General features: G+C 48.5%; 6 protein-coding genes across 6 annotated transcripts; 3 read left to right on the forward strand and 3 right to left on the reverse strand.

Moving 5' to 3' along the window:
* Window positions 1-23: 23 nt before the first annotated feature.
* BKA55DRAFT_608731 (GPR1/FUN34/yaaH family-domain-containing protein) lies at window positions 24-1,297 on the reverse strand. Its single transcript, XM_046196627.1, has 3 exons — window positions 885-1,297; window positions 440-835; window positions 24-386 (listed from the first exon to the last, which is right to left on the reverse strand). Exons 1-3 carry the CDS (start codon window positions 1,238-1,240, stop codon window positions 293-295), a joined length of 846 nt encoding a protein of 281 aa, XP_046053032.1. The 5' UTR covers window positions 1,241-1,297; the 3' UTR covers window positions 24-292.
* A 5,825-nt stretch (window positions 1,298-7,122) lies between these two features.
* On the reverse strand, window positions 7,123-8,577 carry BKA55DRAFT_536165 (uncharacterized protein; the record flags this gene model as incomplete). The annotated part of the gene is made up of 1 exon (XM_046189788.1): window positions 7,123-8,577. The coding sequence occupies one exon, from the start codon at window positions 8,575-8,577 to the stop codon at window positions 7,123-7,125; it is 1,455 nt and encodes a 484-aa protein (XP_046053033.1).
* A 1,530-nt stretch (window positions 8,578-10,107) lies between these two features.
* BKA55DRAFT_503741 (major facilitator superfamily domain-containing protein) lies at window positions 10,108-11,625 on the forward strand (the record flags this gene model as incomplete). Its single annotated transcript, XM_046187037.1, has 1 exon — window positions 10,108-11,625. One exon carries the CDS (start codon window positions 10,108-10,110, stop codon window positions 11,623-11,625), a length of 1,518 nt encoding a protein of 505 aa, XP_046053034.1.
* Window positions 11,626-13,730: 2,105 nt separating this feature from the next.
* Window positions 13,731-16,262, forward strand: BKA55DRAFT_591354 (uncharacterized protein; the record flags this gene model as incomplete). Its single annotated transcript, XM_046195229.1, has 4 exons — window positions 13,731-13,764; window positions 13,810-13,869; window positions 13,922-14,156; window positions 14,288-16,262. The coding sequence occupies 4 exons, from the start codon at window positions 13,731-13,733 to the stop codon at window positions 16,260-16,262; spliced, it is 2,304 nt and encodes a 767-aa protein (XP_046053035.1).
* On the reverse strand, window positions 16,217-17,929 carry BKA55DRAFT_276198 (uncharacterized protein). The gene has a single exon (XM_046185490.1). The coding sequence runs from the start codon at window positions 17,584-17,586 to the stop codon at window positions 16,435-16,437; it is 1,152 nt and encodes a 383-aa protein (XP_046053036.1). The 5' UTR covers window positions 17,587-17,929; the 3' UTR covers window positions 16,217-16,434.
* Window positions 17,930-19,271: 1,342 nt separating this feature from the next.
* BKA55DRAFT_591356 (uncharacterized protein) lies at window positions 19,272-21,500 on the forward strand (the record flags this gene model as incomplete). The annotated part of the gene is made up of 1 exon (XM_046195230.1): window positions 19,272-21,500. One exon carries the CDS (start codon window positions 19,272-19,274, stop codon window positions 21,498-21,500), a length of 2,229 nt encoding a protein of 742 aa, XP_046053037.1.
* Between the last annotated feature and the right edge of the window lie 247 nt (window positions 21,501-21,747).

Raw genomic sequence — 21,747 nt, forward strand, 5'->3', positions numbered from 1 at the left:
CAATCAACTTCGAGACAATGAACATGAGGTTCCTCGTTTTTCCAAATATGTACAGTATCCAGCTTATTATATCACATGCTAACCACCATCTAATGAGCCGCAATGCTTCAGCGGCGTTTGTAAATACAAAAGCCGAAGATCGCTGGCCGGTACAGCGAAATGACCTTCTAAAACTCCTTCAATGCAGCGGACTCAAGCCACCTGTTCGCCGGAAATGGGAACGTATACACCCTATTTTATAAGAATCCAAGTCGTAACGCGTGAAATGCAAGAAAACTTCATCAATGCACGTCTAAGCAAGGTTTTGCTCGGCCTTGTGGTGACGGTGTGCCCGACCCTCATCAGACCAGGGGAAGTGGATGACGGGAACCTGGAAGAAGGAGTTGCTGGTGACTTGTTAGTGATGTATACTTTCATCCACTGAAGTGGTGAGACATACCTGCTGTCTTGGAGACCGGCGAGGGCATTATACCAGGCCATGAACGCAGCCAAGAACCCAAACAATCCAGCTGCCTTCTGAAGAGCAAGCTGAGCACCGTGGTTGCCCAAATCGTGAGCATAGTTCTCGCATGCAAGCAATAGGAAGCAGATGTCGAGGAAGAAGAATAGGGAGAAGAAGGCAAGGGTGGACCTGAGGGTGCAGATGAGAAGAAGTGTTGTGAAGATCCACCAGCCAGTCAGGAAGAAGCCCATGACGGAACCAGTATCACCCTCGTAAGGACCATCAGCGCCGAGGACGTTCCATGTTGGTGTCAGGAGAAGACCGTAGGCGATCCAGAAGCCTCCGTATGATGATAGGGCGGTAGCACCGAATGTGTTTCCAACAGCCATTTCCCTGAGGATATGTTAGATCAGATGTAAGTTGAGTGTGAAGCACAACATACCACATGCCAGCGCAAAGCTGAACAAGACCACCATAACCAAATGCTACAGGAATAGCAATAGCAGGTGAAGATTCGCCCCGGACGTGCATGTTAATGCATGACAGGACAAAGGTAGTGAGAGCGAAAGCGCATAGTCCTAGAGGAGCTGGGTTGGCGAACTTGCGGTGCTCAACGGGCTTCCAGAGACCTGGTTGCAGAGCACCACCGAAAGCGGGATGGATATTTGAGGGATGGGGATAGAGATGAGGATGAGCTTGTTGATGGGCAGCAGTTGTCTGACGCTCAAGAGTTTTGTCTGAGTCGTGAGGAGACTCGTTGGAGAATTGTTGTTGGTATTCGGGCATTGGTTGAGCCATGGTGATGTGTGTTGATGCGGACTACTGAAGTCCAAGTGATGTTCTATAAGTGATGTTCTATAAGTGATGTTCTATAAGTGATGTTCTATAAGTGATGTTCTATAAGTGATGTATCAATCGTAGACAAGAAATAGTACAGAGGTCTATAAATGACCAAGCGTGAGTTGAATAGCAAGAAGAACAACGAGATCGAAAGTGGCAACGGGAGCAAGACAGATTTATAAAGCAAGACTAGACCAGGGCAGAACTCAACACGGGAATTGAAGAGAGATATCAAATTAGGTTCTGGAGACGGAGGAACAGGGCACACACAGTAAGAGAGAGAACGTGCTGTGGAGTGATATGGGTACGTAGGTGGAGTGACGGTGGAGTGCCCCGACGACGAGGGCGTGGAGAGAAAAATGTCTGACTAGGGTGGTTTTTTTGGGGTCGAAAGGGTCTAGAATGGGGGTGCAAGATCAACAACAACTGCAGATTGGGGGACATCAAACGCATATTAACTAAAAGTTATAGTTAATCATTACTGTGGCCATACTGCTACACAAACAAGAGACAAGTTCAATTAAGAATATACTATCATCGTGGTGGTGACTGTGAGTCTATGAGGGTGACATGGCAAGGCACAACGGCCCGGATTGTCCACCTCATGATCTTCCTCTCCTGACAACAAAAACATATATTTCCGGTAAAAGCTGAAGAAAACCACAAGTAAAGGAGAGCCACCCCTCTGGCTGTTCTAATTGGCTCTCCATTCAAACAAAAGACCCTCAGTAACATCAGAAACACACAAACCCAAACCCCAGCAATCCGGAGAACAGCACAACCCGCGGGGAATGCAATCACATTGTGGGGGAAGATATGAGGAGAAACTGAATGATCTACTCGCACGGTCAAAAAGTATCGGAAAGACGCCGTCGGCCTTTGACTTCCAGACGTTTCAGCGTGTGAACAAGCGCGTATTACGGATTACATAGCATGATATGCAGCGTGTTGGTCCTAGCATGCATCTGAGATCCGGTTGTGCTGGGGTTATCCCTCAACTTTGCGGAGAAGATGATTTGTGAGGGAAAGACATTTGACTAAATACTGTAGGTAAACGAGAGGTTCGGGAGTTGAGGTCGGCAGAGGTCTGAAGGAGATCGTGTAAATGGATTTGAAGCTGAAGATCATCAGTTGATCAATCATCAATGCCTTGAACTGTCTTGAGCTATGCACAATCATGGCTCGTACTGTCTTGCTATAAACCTCTTGTAATTATCATTTGTCCGAACTGCAATTCTAATTCATGCGTAGCCTTTGTGAAGACTGTTTGTAGGCAAACGTTGCAAGAGTTTTTAATGTTGACCATCTCTTGGGCAATTGAATCACCAGCCATTGTAACCGGAGGCTCCCCTCCGCGACTCAAATATCTCAAAACCCCAATCTCATCGAAACAACCTCAAGATTAGAGTAAAAACCCAATGCTCTTTACGCTCAAAACTCAGGCCGGTCAACCAAGTCGCCTCACGGTCAAAGCGTGGAGAGCCACGCGGAATGTCCACCTAGCGCCCACCTGGCGGTGATGATCTGCCTTGCAAACCAGCAAAGATCTCACTACCAGGTCCATATTTTCCAAGAAATTAGCATTTTAGAGCACGTGGTGATTTTGCTAAAGAATTTAGTCGTAGGCCATGCTGCAAAGTCTTGTTGAAGTGGGAGGGTCGGCAATGTTGATGGTTAGTGGCAGGGGCACACACAGCCAAGGAGGCTGATGTTTTTCCTCCGACGGCTGCGGCCGAGATGCAACAGAGGGAAAAAGCCAAGGGCGTGGGATGTGAGGGGTACACTCATTAAGAATTGGAGAAATCTAGCAGGGGTGTGAGGTGATCAAGTTGGTGCACGCCTATGACAGCATCGCCGACTTACATCCAAGAAAATCTTGAACCAGAAAAAGACAAGAAAACCACCAAAAGTCTGGAGATTTAAACTTGAATTAAACAATCCGGGGCGGACTCTGGGGTTCAAGATCCCGATTTATTTCCCCAGAATCTCTCAGAGATAAACAATGAGGAGAGAACCTCTGGACGATGGCCGAAGGTGGGCCTGAGCAGCATCACTTTCGTCACTGAATTTGCGAAAGAGAGGCAAAAAGACCCATTTTATCTGACGCCGAGTTATCCGTTGATATACAGCACGGTGCAGTCCTCGGTTATGCAGAGGGATACTCGTTTGAAGGGTGATCATTATGCAGTTGTGCAGCTGGAGAGAAGCGTTGGCTCAAATGGACAAAGAGCCAAGAGTGAGAACTACGATCATGAAATCACCGTGACATAGAAACGGATACAGCAGCGTTTCGTTATGACAACTGCCAAGTTTTAACATCTTCTCCAAAAAAGGGCCTGAGCGAGAAAGTGGTAGGGTTCTCCTCAGGGAATGTGGAGAAGAGAGATCAGGCGGGAATAGCGAGTAAATAAGCCAAGACCCGATGCATCGTGAAAAGCCTCCCTCCTCTCTCGCCGTACTCCAACTCATTCCAACTGCCACAAACTCATATGCATGGCTTGCACACACGCACACAGTAGGCTGCACCCCCAATCCTAAGAAATGGTGCACATCGCCAAGCTAAATAACGTCGGCAGTCGCCTCTCAAGGGCTCATCCTCCGATGAAATAACACAACATTCTCAACCAAAACACGAGAAGATCAGAAAAAGGGCCGTTTGCAGTCTGAGTCTAATTCCTCGGAGGGGAATGTCTGGTTAATGAGGAAAATTAGCTTGCACTTTATCCTCGGTTGTCACTCGGCTACAAGACGGATACTGTTATCACATCGAATGATCGATGCGCCCAAATTAGAATCCATTGTTTTTTTGAGCCTCCTGTTTTTTTGTTCAGGGGTACTGATAGCGCTTCCGCTTGTGCAGGGCTTGGCTGGGCGGCTCTTTTGGAGCAACCGAAGTGACGTTCGGTTACTGTACGACTGAGGGTGATATCGTGAGGAGTAAGGAATTGCACTGCAGACTGAGTCGTGATATGCTGATATGCACCTTTTGTGAAGAAGTTATGACTCAGTTTACGCCTCTTTTTGCAGGAAAAGAGAGACCTTCAGGCCGTTTTTCCAGAAGCAATTAGGTGCAGGGATCTTCCCAGCGAGTGGCGTCGTCCACTTCAGGGGACTGAGTGTGGTGCAGGAACTGAGAGCGATGACGCCACGGCTACTGTGCCAAGGGAGTCAAGAAAACTTAGGGTGTCTATCCTAAGTGACAAAAAGATCTAGGTAAGTTTAGTATAGCTAGCTTAGTATGCCTTTAGACTGGTTATTTTGGCACCTTGGTTTAAGGTCAGAAGTTTTCTTGCTCCTTGGGGGTGTCTCCAACTGTTTGTTCATCCAACTTTACTCCTTACACAAGACGAGAGTAACAGTCTTCTCTCATCCCGTATCGTTGATATGTTTACCACCAACCTCATCCCGAGCATTCTCATTTTATGTAGACGATCACCCCAATCTCGCTTTGTCTTCACCGTAGAATCATCACCGATAAAGAATGGAGAAAAAAAACAGTCTCCAAAATTCGCCCCCCATCATCATAACCTGACGGGTTCCACTATCATCCTTGATCGTATGAGTGAGGATCCGCTCTCTCCCACTGCCTCTGCCTTGTCTCGCCACCTCCAAATTCCGCCTGCGGAAATATCATCTTTCTCGCTCTGTCCGAGACACCGAAAGCATCTTTGCCCTTAAAGGTCACCATTGTTACCCTACTGGCTTTTATTTGACAGATACAGCTTGCGGATCCGAAGTGCAAACCCAAAATAAAAGGCTGTACTGCAAAACACCAAGATAAGAAAACACAAAGACAAAGACAAACCAGTCATTCCCGCCTCACCCTTCTCCAACACCAAAAACCCTGCTCTCATCCCTCATCAATCTCTGACACAAACACGCACAGGCCACACTTACGCCAGCCAAGACCTCAAGAGCCGCGAGGGCCAAGCTAGCTAGACAAGGATCTGATCTGCTGCCGCTCATCAAAAGGGTCTTGAACGGCAACTACGGCCGGTCATGGTTTGTTACAGACACATCTTTTTTCTTCAGCGCATATCGGATTTCAATATCCGTGTCCAATCTGAGGGTCGCATGCGTCAATGTCCTCCTGGGTGAGAGGCTGAGTGCTGGTCATCATTGGTGCTAAATATCCCTCTGTGTTTCCACTGTAACTGCTACCCCTGAAGTTTGAATTCACACCACATAGATATTCACTGAATGGAGACTTGTACAAACGCCATGTCGTAAGTTATCCTCGGTTGTGTTGTACTCCACGATGGAGAATGACTCGAGATGAAAGAGTTTTCACTCCCTTTTGAGCAACTTCCTTTCCTCCGGATGACAGTTGGTGATATTTGTTGAGAATCTTTACTCTCACGATGCAACGTAACTCGAAGACATTGATCAATGCAATTATTATCTAGTCAGCATAACCTCGGTTCTGTTTCCCCTGAAGTTGACTCCTTGAATTCGGTAAAAGATGCCTCTGTCAAAGCGATAGGAGGTTGCCCGGGAAGCTCGGGCATGACCAATCTCGCGAGCGCGAGATCCAGTGAGGAAACTGCTTCGCCTCCTCCTCAATAATGTTGTATTGGCGCCGGTGGATGGATGGGGATGTAGTGTTCATTTTGATGAGGCCTCAGAAAGAACATCACCCTAATTCGATGTTCAACAGAGAATATGTTACTCACAGACTTATTTGAGTAGTTGCCATCGCCGCAAACGGCAATGACAGATAGCAATATTATTGATACTCTTGTTCGGCAAGTTCCCCTGTGGCAGTTCGAGTCTGTCTGTGCCTTAGCCCAAGCCTTTGTCTGGTTGAGGGCAAGGTGTCAGTACACTTAGGGATCGTTCGTCTAGCACAGGCCTGAAACGTAGTGTGTACTTAGATTTACATCCAGTGTCTGAAGGCCTCTTGAATGCATCACTTATTCAAAGCACGTAGATCAAGTTAAGATAATATGGTGGTGACGTGTGTATGTCTCACAGTGGGAGAGTTCTCACATATTATGAGATACTCCAAAGACTCCATAAACCTACTGTCAAGACCGCTTGTAGAGCACAATATTAGTCCATTCAATTCTGGCTAACGAATAATTGGAAACACTACCGTATGCGTAGACCATTGTAACCGAATAGGTTGCCATGCTCAAGTACCCTCATGACACTCCCAACAGTCCACAGCATTACCGTCTTATTCTACAATATGGGGGACCCCGGAACCTGAAAATTGACTTCTCTTTATGATAAAGAAACAATAACTTTGGGTCCACAGTCACACCACTCTATCTATGCTGGGGACTCAACCCCATATGCAAGCACAGACGTGCCCATGAGGTTATCCCCACAGACATTCCCCAGACTGAATCTGAAAACATGTTTTCGGGAGATCTAGATCTTATCTCTCGTTTTGAAAGTTGCCACTGTATCTGAGCTCCACTCAGGGGCCAAATTGACTGCGTGGTCGGGGTGCTTCTTAGTTTGGAGCAATCGTGTGAGCTGCCATCCGACCTTAAGTGAGACCGGGAGATAGAAACACGAATATCATTTTTTGTACAACTTCAAAGATAAATTAATTATAGCCATGTTGACTTATTTTCGCATATCACAGTTTGTTGCCTCATTGATGATCCAAGTGAGCAAGGTAGACAGTCTTGGGGCTCTCTAATATAACTTTGACACTGAGAAAAGCACTTACCTTTCAATTTTATTCCAATCAACTTCGAGGTTAAATTTCTAACTCTTAGTATACCTCTATTCTCTCGATATAAGGGTATGAACTTTCATGTCCCATCCCAATGCCACAGCTAGACACACCAGAATACTTGTCATAGCTTACCTTGACCTCGAACACTCTATTCATCAATGACGAACATTGGAAAATCGGGCAGTGGTTGAAGTGCGCGCTGGGGTCTCGTCATCTCCATGCATCCTGAGATCCATGGCGGTTCATTATTCTCCGTTCGAGCTTCCTCAACGCCGCCAACGTGATACCATAAAGCACCGGGGTCGCCCACTCGCACTTTGATGTCAGCTTCACTTATCAGTTCAACATCGGCCTTCCATGCGGTGGCCAGTGCCACAAGCTTAAGGACCTCGAGAACATAATGAGCTGGTATACCCACCATAATGGCCATGAGAAGCGTCCATCTGCCGTAGCCGTAACCGCCGGTGCGGAAACGCTTCATTATCTGTCCGGCCACGAACGCCTGCAAGATGTAAAGCAAATATCCGAGTGTGACCCAAGCAATCCACTCGTCGTCAAATAAGATCGTGAAGTGTACGAGAAAAACAATCATAATCTCGTAGATCATGGTAAAAGACACAAAACTGCTGAGATGGGTCAGATAAAAGGCGTAGGGATACGTCTTGCGCTCTTTCCGACGGATCATGGCACGACTGAGACGCCAAAGATTCCGAGTCATCTGAAGACACTCACGGAGAAACTCGCCAATAGATCTTCTGTCGACTTGAACCGTCGCTTCCGGCGTATCTTGGAAAACAACAAGACAAGGCGCCCCATGGACAGCCTCTTCTTGGAGGAAATAGCGGTTGAAGAACAGATACTCGTCCGCTTTGTGAACACCATGCCTTCGGTTCAAGCACGGCTCAACTTCAAACTGCTGCTTGAATCTCAGCTGAGCAGCTAAATACGTGCGGAACAAGATAGGCGATCCCGGGAAGATTGCAGAGCAGTCAAGTGCGTTGAAGGCTCTGTTCTCCTCTGCCATCAGGCCGTAGTAACAGGAGAACAGGCATGCGAGGAACGAATCCCAGATTCCATCTGGCTTGCGTGCAATCATGGGAACTGTGACACATCCAACACGACGATCTGCAAAGGGGATGAGTGCCGACTTGAGAAAGCCCTCAGGCCAATGAACACCCTGATCAGTCAGGACCGTCAGCGGAGTGTTGATAGAGCTCAAAGCGTGGGCGATCTCACGACGTCTATTCGGCTCGTTCACAGCACCAACACTAATCTGCGTAGCCGAGTACGCTGCTCTCAGCCCATTCAACTTACCGTCCACCCGGTGCTGAGCCTTTGTATCGCTAGTAGTGATGAAGAGTTGCTCAGGCTTGTTTTTGAGAATACTTCGAACATAAGTCAACATGTTTGGGTCATTTGGGTCATGAATCGTCAAAATGACAGAAATTTCCCTTTGAAAGTTCAAGCGTTCATGTGGGTTTCGGTACTTCTTGCGGCCATATTGTAGTATGGAGAATCTTGAGAGGCGAATGGTTATAATGATGCTCAGAAAGACGAGGGTGACAATGGCGCCTGGGCCGGCGACTTGGAGGCCGACCGCCATTCTGGGCGACGTAGGGTGTTTCTTCTCTTGTTCGAGCTGAAGGAATAGCTAATTTAGATCAAAGAATCAGTACTGAATGAAAGAGCCGCAGAGGAATGAGGAGTTAGGTTCGCTTCAAAGCCTGGCGAGGTTATGGTACATTTATATCTTACAATCCCATTATTAGTAACAAAGGCCTTGTTTTATCCTAGTCAGTTGTTCTTAGTTGAGGTCATAAATATGCTCCGTCCATTGATGTTCGTATGTTACGTTCTCAATAACAAGACAAAAATCCATGTTCATGGGCGGCCATGACCCGATAGTCTTGAACAACGCCTCTGGAAGTATGTTTCGAACAAGCAATTGAGTTGATGCCAGCTGAGAGGGTCTACTGCAACTCGCCCATCCATTCATCTTTTCAATGACTTTTGATACATGCTCAGTCCATTTAATTTCGATAAAATGTTTCATAAGCCGTGTATCGCTTCAGTAACAATGAATTATCGGCCACAGATGCAGGGTGGTATGGGTTAGCCAGGGAGAGACCAAGATTCGATAGGATTAAGATGCTGCTCCCCTCGGAGTCCAAGAATGGGAAGAAATGTCTCTATCTTATGACGAGTTTGTTCGATTTAGCCATGACATTAAGCCTAAGCCTTGGAAGATAGCCCAAGCTTAGGATGCTATACCTGTGAAGTTATTGGGAAGACAACGGCTGCCTTGGAAGGTATTCTCTCTCTTTTCCAGCACGCCCCCTCTAGCTCACCTGACTTGGCAAGCTAGCATATCAGAACATCAGCTAGAATAACGAATGAACGCCCTTTCTATGACATGGTGTTATTCCCACTGAACAGTCCGTGAGGGGCAACTCCGTAAACCTCGGCATAGTAGACGAACAGCGCTGAAGCTTGGCGGCTTTTGACACATATTATGACAAACCATGTAGCATTTATAAGCAGAAAAGACGACATTGCTATTCACCGACATGAAATGCCGGGTCTTTCTGTCAAATATGTATATGCATTACCCCACGAAAGGTCACAAGGAGAGCAACAAGGAAGGAAAAGGCGGGCGGAAGTGGGAGCGAATGCGGGTAATAGCCGATCAGATCGGCTGAGATTGGATTGGATATTTCACCCCCGCTTTATCCCCAGGCTGAAATCTTATTTCCATTGTTTTTATTGTTACGACCGTCTGTTGCCCGTATACGGAAGCCAAAGGGAGACTCGTCTTGGTGCACTGAGTAGACAGCTCCATTGGATCTTGGCTAAGTTTGTAAGATATATCATCCAATTAGAGATGGTCAGCACAAAACATCCTAGCGAGACATACCGAGATGGCTTAAGCCCCGCGTGGTTATGCGCCGCCAGCCGAAGCCAAGATGCATAAAAAATGGACCCGTCTTATCCCCGGACGCCATTTCCGGTTGTCGGAGATGCCCTAGATGTCCCTCTAAGCCGGGGTCATAAGAAGCACTTGATCCCTTTTTGTCCTTTTTTTTTCTAAAATCATGACTCCCCGATCTTTCTCTATCTCCCAATTGACCTAAAAATGGGAGACAACGACGAGAAAAAGACCTGCCGGTCCCCGGAGCCGGAGACGGGTTCGGCTCGGAGGAGTCTAGACACCACCACTACCGAAGAAGGCGATGTCATCACTCCAGCCCAGGACGTTCAACAGCAAATTTCGAGCCAGGAGAAGGATAATGGTGATATGTTTCCCCCGAGAACAGATGTACCGCCTCCGCCACCCAATGGAGGTTATGGATGGGTTTGTTGTGCCTGTGTTGCGACTATCAACGCCCATACATGGGGTCTCAACTCGAGTTACGGAGTCTTTCTCGCCCATTTCATCGCCAACAACACATTCCCCGGAGCAACATCCCTTCACTACGCCTTTGTAGGATCTTTAAGTATTGCTTGTGCCATGCTGGCCTCGCCCCTTGCTACACTCTGCGTTCGCGAATTCGGCACAAAACCTACTCTCTTCGCCGGCATCGTCTTGGAAACAGCTAGCTTGATATGCGCCAGCTTTGCGACAAAGATATATCAACTCTTCCTCACACAGGGTGTTCTATTCGGTCTAGGAATGGGTTTTCTCTTCGTCCCCAGTGTCGGTATCGTCCCTCAATGGTTCACTACTCGTCGATCTCTCGCAAACGGTATTAGTGCTGCTGGTTCGGGTCTCGGTGGTCTGTTATACTCCTTGGCAGCTGGAGCAATCATCCGAAATATCAGTCTTGCATGGGCCTATAGGATCCTCGGCATTCTTGTTTTCGTCGTCAACATCATCTGCACCATCCTCGTTAAAGATCGCAACAAGATCATCGGCTCTCGACAAGCACCCTTCGATCTCGCACTTTTGAAGCGTGCTGAGTTTATCCTTCTTCTCGGTTACGGATGGTTCAGCATGTTGGGATACGTGGTTCTCATTTTCAGTTTGGCAAACTATGCAAACTTCATTGGCCTCGATGCCTCTCAAGCAGCTATGGTCAGCGCCATCTTCAATCTGGGTCAGGCTGCCGGTCGTCCGTTCATCGGGTACTTCAGTGATCGCACAGGACGTATCAATATGGCCTGCGGAACAACTTGGCTAGCTGCAATTCTCGTATTTGCTATCTGGATCAACGCCAAATCTTATGGACTTCTTCTCTTCTTCACGATTGTGGGAGGTGGCATGGCTGGAACTTATTGGGCAACGGTTGCTCCAGTCACGGCTGAAGTCGTAGGCCTTGCTGATGTTCCCTCTGCCCTGAACCTGACTTGGATCGTTATCAGCTTGCCTTGTACGTTCAGCACACCCATTGCTCTGCAGATCGTCGCAGGTACCGGAAAGTACATCGGCGCCCAAATCTTTGTCGGCATAATGTACATCGCTGGAGGTCTGTGTCTGTTCTTCCTTCGTGGCTGGAAGATTGGCGAACTCGCTGAGATCGCTCGTGCTACGAATCACGATCCCGAGGAAATTCATCGGGTTAGATCCCAAGCGAGCGGTGCTATCAGTATCAAGAGTAGGAGAGTTGGTCGGAAGAAGATGATAGCTGAATGCTATAAGCCCAGCAAGGTTTAGAGACTTGTTCTTGGGCTGAAGTAAAATGTCTCGTTTATTTTGTCCTTAATTGCAAAAGTATATGCGGCGCTCAGAATAACGTTGGCGTTGAGTTTATGATCAAATACTGTTAAATGTTAGCATTTGGTACCACATTAAAAGAGCTCAAGCCTACAGGTATATAACAACAATAAGAGAAATGCATTGACAATTCCTACCCACTTGCACTTCTCCATATATTGGTTTAAGCTAACCGGCCATCATGAGCCCAGAGATCCAATCATACTTTAACTGTCTATCGGTAACATACGATAGCAAGGTAAGTGGGCTTAGTTACAACTCAAGCCTCACAGACCAAATTGTTAGTGCTAATAACGGAGTTTCTGACGTGACTACAAGGATTCTATGGTGAACCGGCCCTGCCATGTGCCACTGATGCATGCACTCAAAGTTACCGTCTCAAGTCTCGTGTCTTCAACAGTTCTTATCAGAGTTGCCCGATGTAACTCATTCAAGACACACTGGAGCCCGGATATACCTCAATAACAAATGTCTGTTAATCCCGAAACTCTACTTGAGTCATATGTTCTCAGCCAGTGTAGCACGAGGCTTCATTCTATTGGCATGCCAGGTTTCCCAGGTTCCATCTGCTTTCACCTATCATCATCAACACTATCCAAGTTTCGCCCCCAACCCCATTCACTGACGTCAAAATGGCACTAATAATGAATAACCCGGCTAAAAGTGAACTTATCACGTTTCTGGGCAAATGGAACTTCTTATTGGTACCTTAGCCGGCGTTGGGTTGCATCCTTTGCGGTAACGCCGAGCCTTGAGTGTCAGTCGACCGCAGAGCCGCATCGGAATAAAGCTCGAGCTTCGAGCCCGTTTTGGAGCTCGGAAATGGGTGTAAGTCATCTACCGATATTTACGATATATTCGAATCACATGTGGGTAACCAAGATCTTTTATTACAATGGGCTCATACTGATAGTAAGTTTAGGTAGCCCAATATGGCTCCCGAACCAGTCACTTATTACTGGAAATGTGTAAGTCATAATCGTATTCTTTCAAACCTTACCTCGATAGAGTGTAACTTATCATTGTTAGTGTCACTGCCTTCAGACCTGGGATTGGGCAGTACATACCATTTGCACGAACTGCCATCATGTCCGGTGCAGCGATTGCACCGTTACTACGCATTAGTAAGTATAACAGCCTTGTAAGTAGTATTCAATGCTGACTCAACCAAGTACCTGAATCAAGCCTGGCCAATCCAGCAAACCTGGCGAAGATATGACTTCTTATGGGCTTGGAAGGATTGGAGACCAGGCTAGTTGAGATGAGAGGCAGAAGGGATGAATAATTCGACAATGACCTCATGAGAATGACAAATACTTTATTTCTGTTGACTTGAGGAGTAACTGTAATTATTGTGATCGCTATCTTTTTGAGTTGTCACTGAACCGTGCCTTTATAGCTCTGATGTGATACGGCTATTCAAGTCATTTCCGGAATAGAACTAAGACGGGCTTGCCTTATTTCCTTGGCTCTTCAATAGATAATTTAGATCAAAGACACAAGATTATACTGTTTTGGGATCAGTACTGATGGTCTGCTTGAGTATTTGGATGTTGTTGTTGCCAAATATTGTTAAGATGGTCAAAGTAACAAGAAGATGCAACTTTCAGTACGAAACAGCACAACGTGATGCAAATATGCTAGCGTGCGACACTACAGGATTGAAAGATTATAGTGAAGTAACTGTTGGTTATGATTATGACCTGCCTACTTGCTTGCAGCATCAGAGACCAAGTTTGATACGATAAACTCGACGAACCTCAACCTTTTCGAGAAGACAATATTTGTTTGAGCACCAACTCCAAGTTTGACTAATTTATCAAGACCAAGGAAGCTGATCCCTTCACCAACTCTTTGTTCATCCCGTAATTGACGCTGTGTAAGTGAGATCAGGGTAGGCACGTGATCTGGCGTCGCGAAAGGCTAACCTGAACGCGTCTCTGGCCCCGCAAGATTCGCGATCCCGACCTCACGTCATAACTTGCAGCTTCGCCAATACTTGTATGGAATCGTGAACGACCTCGCGTCGTACTTGGCGCCTGGAGATGTGGATCTTGGAGAATTTAGAGGCCTTTGATGGTAAGTTTTTGACTTTCAAGTGTCAATGTAGCTAATCATCCGTAGGCCGAAAGTTGTGGTTGCGACCAGGGAAAACATACCTATTTGGCCGAACAGCTGCAGAACGTAAGAGATAAGCTCCTAGACGAAACAGTTGAAGCTCATATGCAACATCTAGCCGGTCAACTTGCGATATCACACAATACCATCTCACGCAAGCACTTGACAATCACCGTCAGCCCTGTCGAGAAAGGCGAGGCACACAATCCAAGGAGCCGCTCTACGCTTACGATCGAAGATTTGGCGACAAAAATAGGTACAGTCGTCAATGGAGAAAAGATCAAAGGCAAGAGAAAGGTGGTTGAAGGGGACAAGGCTTTGTTTACGATGGGAAAATGCCCAAACAAATTCAGGTAAGCCGTTTCATCCGATCTGGTGTTACGCGGCTTACAGTCCACAGCATCTCGTGGGAACCAGTCGTCTTTGCTTTTTCTTTCACCAGCAAAGAACTACAGACGGATCCCCTAACTACACTACGGAAAAGATTCGAGCAGCTTGATATCAAGCTTGTAACAGAATATGCTGATTCGACTACACATGTTGTCTCAAAGAAGCGAAATACGGCCAAGGGACTTCAAGCGTTAATCAACGGAAAACACATCGTGACGGAGACTTTCCTCGATGCAGTGGCTGAAGCCGGAAATTTGGCGGATGGGGCGGACGCCACTGATTTGAGCCCTCTGGAGCAGGACTTTGATCAAAACTGGCCTGATGCGATGCAGCATTTGCCTCCGCGGGGTGGCGAGCCTGTACAGCACCCTGACTCGATGTACGCCCCGGATGCAGGGAGACGCGACATATTCGAAGGCTACAGCTTCATCTTCTACGACCAAGTACAGTATAACAACTTGCTGGCGCCTATTACGAGTGGCGGTGGCAAAGCGTTGCTGCGGAATGTTGTTGCCGAAGAAACTTCAGTTGATGATTTTGTTCAATATGTCAAAAGTGTCGCTGGTGAAAAGGGCCTCGGTGCCTTTAATGATGGCAGCGAGGGCAAAGGTGTGGTAGTAGTGCGATTCGTCCCGTCAAGGGGAGGCTCGGTTGATTGGTATATTGAGTTTTTCAGGTCTGTATCTCTGAGACTGGACCATCGCCCCATTGAACAGAGTGAGTTTCTGGAAGCAATTCTCATCAAAGATGCGAGTATACTTCGACGGCCTCTTGAGGTTGAGTCCGCACATAATACACAACACCAACATCAGACTCTTCAAGATCATGAGGTGGCCAATGGGACACAGCACCCTGCCACACAGGCTGAAACGTCACAGGCAGCCGAAGAGTCACAGCTTGCACCTCGACGTGGGCGAACGAGGAGAACTGTCAAGAGACGCTTCGCAGGCTTCGGTGGCGATGACGACGTGGACATGGACGATACTCCTGTAGTAGCGGGGCCTATGCATCAACCCACAACCCGTGCTGCGACTCAGAATGCGGCACAAGCGCCAGCAGAGGAAGAAGGACTATTCGTGTCCCAGGAGCCAGATGCACCACCAGAAACGCAACCATCCAGTAATGCCAGGGCCTCACAAAGGAAAAGGCGAGCTTCGTCATTACCTCAAGATGACCTCATGGATGGTATGACAACTGCAGCAGAGAGGTTCAAGCGTCAGCGGATAGAGCGAGGTGAAGACTTGGAGGAGCCAGCTGAGCAGATGGAAACTGAAACAGCCGAGAAGGTCCCAGAGCAAAAGAAGAAGATCAAGAAAGAGTTTGATGTCTTAGCGATAGCTGCACAAAACAGAGAGCAGGAAGAGGCTCGCGCACGAGCTGAAAAGGAAGATTTGGCAAATCTACCTGATGATGTTGATCTCGCTGAGATTCGCAGACTCAACATCGTGGAGGAAATAGAAGTACGACAACCCAGCCATGCTCGTACTCGAGAACAAGACATCCGTGACGGAAGATGGGATCCCAAGTGGAATGGGATGAAGAACTTCAAAAGGTTTAGGCAACGGGGAGAGGCGACGGGACGACAACCTGCAAAGACTATTGTGCCTCTAACGCAGGTCAAGACGAAGGAGTTCGGCGTTGGAGACGATTACTGGCTCGAGGATGAGGAAACGGAGCGGAGGAAGAGGAACTCAAGTCAGGCTCCTGGAACAGAGTCGCAGCCCCCCGCGCCTACAGTACCCTCAGCTTCATCCCGTGCCCAGAAAAGGGCATACGCTAATGTCATTTCTGACAGCAGCGATGAGGAGAGCAACCAGGTCTCGCAACGATCCTCAACACCAGCGACTCGAACAAGAGGGGCACAAACCGCAGCTTCACAAACGCAGTCGCAAGCTAAATCAAAGAGTCAAGCATCACGGAACACTAGTCAGGGAAGTAAACGAGCTGCAGCAGAGCCTGCTGCTGGACAGCAGCCTCCGAAGCGGAGTCGGCCAACGAGGAGAGCTGTGGAAATCGCGGATAGTGACAGTGATGATGAGCTCAAGTTTCGATTTGGAAAGAGACGGTGAAGACCGGTCTCTGTGGGGTATCTTTCTAGCTAATGTACATCTAAGTGTTCGAAAAGGAACATCTATGGCGCGAACAGTATAGTCTAATACATGTATAATATCATTTCCATGTAACATGGATGCGCCAGCAGTCTTGCGTCTATGATATATGTTGTCTCTTCAATATCATGGTCTAATCCATCTGGTCCATCTGACTCTCAGTGCCTTCGGATTCTTCGACAAGAAGGCCTACGAGACAGGCTGATAACATAGTCTCGTAGTTCACCCAAGGATGAATCTCACCAAACAACTTGGTGCCGTCACGTCCAGCACCGCGCATCAACTCAGGGACACCACCGGGATGAAAGTCGGCATAGGGTGTAACATTGTACACCTTTCCGTTGAGAGCCATCCAAGCATCCTTGCCCTTGCGACCTGTCATGCGCTTCAACATCGATGGGGTCACGCGCAGGTATGGTGTTTGAGGTTCGACACCGCGGAGGTCGGCATTCGGTCCAGATATGCGAGCCCAGTCAAGAGGAGAGTGGCCTGGTGTGAGCAGGACCTTGCGATTAGGCTTGCTTGGTTTGGATGAGTGTGTGGGTGGAGGTGCCAGGCCACCTGATGACGGGGGACCTCGGTTTGGTAGAGGGCCACGAGCTCGTTGCGGTGAGTTCACGGCGGGGAACTGAGAGAGTGATGGCAGACGACCAGCTGGTGGGGCAGCTGAGAACTTGGGAGGAGGTAGACGGCCCGGAGCTGGAGGCGGAGGCATCATGGAGGTTGGGTTCGGGGAGAGAGCGGGGCCCGGGGCTGTGGGGTTCCGACGCGGGGCGGGGTGTGAGCTCGGCGCAATAGGAGCATTGTCGAGGCTGAAGCTGGGGATGGAAATAGAGGGAGGATCGGATGCGACAGCCTTGGGAGTTGTTTGTTCTTCGGCTTCGGCGATGATTGGAGGTGGAGGCGCAACCTTGGGTAAAGGAGGCGGCGGCATAGACGCAGCATCGTTCTTGGCGCTCTTGGACGAGGAGGCCGGTGTATCGATCGCAGTAGCAGTAGCCTTCCCTTGGTCTCGACGCTGGTCGTCCTCTCGTGTGGTACGGTTATCGGCCGGACGAGCCCGGAGTCGAGGGCCCGGTTCCACCTCGTGATCCGACACCATGATACGGGGTCCAGGATCAGCATCATCAGCTTCAGCCTTAGCCTCGTCCTTAGCTACAATAGCAGGAGGACCAGTCCCCCTCCATCGGAGGAGGATCTGCAGCGGCTCTGGCATCCATGACGGCGGACGAACAAGTACCCAGACAACAGAGGCGACGATGAGGCCGATACCAATAACGCCCATGACGACACAATAGAGACAGAAAGTGTGAAACACGAGAAACAAAAAGAGAGTTTTCCCCCAGGTGAGTTGGAGAGTTGGGGTCGATTGGCGAGAAGAGGGGAGGGAGTGGGTTGTGGAATGGTTATTGCAGAATCATCGAGCCACCTTGTGATGCGCCTCCGATAGTTGATGATGGATTTGCTTTTGTCAGCGGCGGACAAAGAAAATCGGAGCTGGAGCTGAAAGGCCGGAGCTAACCTTGGGAGTCTGGGGCCTTGCAACGGGTAAACGCTGATTGGCTGAAGGTTTGAGGTTCGATTTTCATGTGAATAATTACCGATTCATAACTGAACTGGGGCAAACTAGAATAATTCTAGACGGTTTCTGTCATAACTCTACTGCGAGCTTATCAACCGTCTCGCTTCTGCACCGAGTTCTATTTTTGTTATATCATCCACTGATGCATATAACTGAGTTTACTGGTCTTTATGCCAATTAGTTGAGGCATGAAATCAGACAGTACGGTAATAACACGGTTCAAGGCTTCGGCTGTTGCTTCTTGTGGTGTCAACCTTGGTCATGCCACAAGCACTTGAAAGCTCAGTGATCGACAGAGAAAAAGCTGGCACCCGTATTTTGCAGGGGACAGGGGATTTGGAACAGGTCGAGATGAATAGCGAGGAGCAAGGGGCATTCCATGATCTGTGATTTCAGTTGGCATAAAATGTAATAAGCGGTGGATGTTTAATGATCCATTGAATGGAGAAAGGGGAATTGATTGTTCTAAATATTGCAATACTTATAATTATAGGCGAGTTTCACGGGGGTATTGTCGATGTCAGAGGGACGCTCACTTGTAAATGAAAAATTGTCCATCTTATCGTATCTGATCTAGACCGCCAGGTATGTTTCGTGATGGCAACAACCAGTCACATTGCTCAATTGCAAGACATATGAAACCCGACTCTATAGCATGCCATGTGCATTTCAATGTCATGGAAAAGTAAACATGAGCATGATCAATTTCAAAGAGAAGTCAAAAAGCAAGACACTGGAGCAGGGATGGTCCCATCCTGACCATGTCCTTCGCCTTGAATGAATGGCCACGATCCGTTCATCCCGCTAGTTTCTGGTAGGTATTATCCCTAGCATTTCTCGTCTATTTTCGTGTTTGTGCTTCTCTTTTCTCGGCTCTCCCTTCGTCCCTTCGCCTCTCTTTTCTCCTTGACTCATACTCCTGATATCATTCGTGACGGCCTTGTTTTTTTGCTATGTCGTGACCTGGCGGTGATTGTTATCTCGTCTATACCCGCCGTGAACAACTCAATTGGATACTCCTTGTCACCTGCAGCTACCAAGCAGAAAAGAAAGACATCCCCCGCTTCGAATCGTCAAGCTACTTCATCTATCCAACACTCGACCCCACCGCCTCTTGTCTCTCATCATCGAAACTGTTTGTTTACTTTTGGGTGTGGTCACCTCGACATTGAGATTGGACCCCAAATTAGCTAGAAACCACTAGCGTTTTAGTGATCACCGCGCTGTAACATTGGCATTACAGGGCGTTGCCCACTGAAGTCCCTTTAACCTTTCCCGTTACCGCCTCCATACAGAGCCAATGAGAGCTCACTGCTCCGTCCCGCTACCACTCATCTCAGCCTGAGCCAGCACTCGAGGCTTTCCCGACAACCCAACTCGTGGACAGAATGCGCACTCTAAACACCATCAACTCGTCATCTTCTCGTCCTACATCTCCAGGCCTTTCAGTCTCTCAGCCTCACATCCGCCGCTCCGCTACCTCCGCGGGAAACAACAAATTAGTTACCGCTTCTAAACCTCTCCCAAAGACTCGATCCAAGACCCCTACTCCAGGTCAGGCACAAGTTCAGACTAAGGCTCAGGCTCGTCCCCGATTCCCCTCGGCTGGTACCACTATATCCTCCAGCGCTCGCACGACGCCATCCCTTGGCTTCCACGACACAAATCAACAACATGTTCTTTCAGTAACCGCTACAATTCCCTCGACCCGTTCTACCTCGTCGAGTTCCGCTCCTCCTACATCAAAAATGGCCCCTAGCGACACAAGACATAGGCCCCCGCAGCTCAGCGCTGCTGCAGCAAAAACAGTCGGACGAACGCCCCTAACGCCCAAGATTGCCTCGACAGCAAAGGGCCCTTTATTAGGCGCACCTCCTTTAGTTCGACGATCAACTCAAGGATTGAGCTCAGGCACGTCTGGGCGCGACGATGCTGTTACTCCCCGTTCTGGCAGTCGACAAGGCCGCAATAATAGCAATAGTTCGACGCCCAACGGGACGCCAAATATAGATCGAGATGGATGGGATCCTCGAGCCTCTTTAGGCTCCTCAGGAAGGCAATCACTGTCTCGAGCCGAGTCTCCAGCAGACCCGGATGCCAAATTCTTTCGTGCCAGCGACGCTCCGACTTCATCACAAGCAACCGGTCGTCCCTCATTAGGCTCACAAAAGCCTGCATCCTACTTCCACGCCAATAAGGCCAATGCTGAATACAAAAAGCCAACTAGCCCTCCCGTCTCTGCACCATATACACCGACACTCAGCACCGCACCCGAACCTTCATCTTCAAAGTTCTTTTATGCCAATGGCGCAGATCTCGAGCTTAAGCCCTCTTCAGCGAATTCATCCACAACAAGGCTCCAGTCTAAACGTCCAAGCACCAGCAGTTCAGCAAACGAACAATCAAATCACGCACTACCACCAAGGCCACACTCTCCTATTAAGATTGCTCAACCTACACCTTCTATACTTAAGAATACAGGCGCACCTGGTCTTGGGAACAGACCGCAAATAGCGTCACCGCCTCAGATAGCTTCTCCACCTCCACTAGCCCCCCCGGCGTCTATCACATCCTCCAAGAGACGAGTTAGCATCGATGCAGCGCCAAAAAAGCAGAGGGGCCATGCAAGAGCTGGTAGTGTTCCCAACTTTGACCACTCTCACTCACCTAGGTTGCCCATGTCACCGGCTCGACGACCTTTTGAATATGGTTCACCTCCTGCAAGTCCTGGCTCAACTCAGCCAGCTTTGACCATGGCTTCGATCCTTCAAGTTGCTGAAGATCTTGACGATGAGGATGAGGATGAAGAAGGAGAAGCGAAGAAAGACGACGGATCCCAGCCCGACTTGCAGAGTCCTACCAAGTCCAGCCATGAGCCTGTGAACGAACTCGTAGCCAATGCCCGAAGAGAACGAAAGGTGCAAGATCTGGAAATCACCAACGCCTCCCTCGAAGCCATTAATCGGACGCTGGAAAGACAATTACGGAAACAGCAGGCCGAGATACGCCGGTATCGACGACTTTCAAGATCAGGCCGTCTCTCTGCTGTTGCTTCAGCAGCCTCTAGCCGAGTCACCTCTGCAGCACTCACAGATGCTCCCATCAGCCTTTCAGATCTTAGCGAAGAGGATAATTCGGCAGCTCCCTCAGACGAAGAACACGACTCACTCGACGAATCAGATTTGTCAATGACTGATTCAGTCTCGGCTTCTGACCCTCTTGATCCTACCGACGAGAAAGCGATCGAAAAGGCCATGTCTCGACGGAAGCGGGACGAAGATCGTCTGCAGCTCGATTTGACCAAGCACCGGGAGTTACTGGTCGATAGTCAGAAGATTAACCAAAGTATCAAACGATGCCTGAACTGGACTGAAGTTCTTATCAAGGAAGGCCAGAAGGCACTCGAGTACAAGGTCCGCGTCACGGACGTTGAATTTGGCGGTCATATACTTGCTCCTGCGATCGGGGACGAAGACGAAGATGAAGATGATGCTTTGTCTGAGGTTGGCGATCTCGAAACTGATCCTGGAAGTGCAGCACTTGAGCCTCCTCTGCCTTGGGAAAAGGGCTCCCAGGATCGTGATAGTGGCATCGAATTGCAGCCAGACAGTAACTAATTTCGCTCATCACAGAATGACACATTAGCTCAATACTCGACACATCTCAAAAGCGACCAGGTTGTCGCACCGCATACAACTCACCATACCAAATTTTGTTTTCCTTCTTTTCGTCTCTACACACCAGGCAAGCCTCAGGGCAACACAACAAAATATCATCATCAGATCTACGAAGTCAATGGAAATAACATGCATGCATACAAGGCGTTGGGCAAGCAAGCGATCATTTTTATGCCCCTTTTGTTTC

The sequence above is a fragment of the Fusarium redolens genome (assembly GCF_020744475.1).
Source record: "Fusarium redolens strain MPI-CAGE-AT-0023 chromosome Unknown BKA55scaffold_4, whole genome shotgun sequence".
Taxonomy (NCBI): Eukaryota; Fungi; Ascomycota; class Sordariomycetes; order Hypocreales; family Nectriaceae; genus Fusarium; species Fusarium redolens.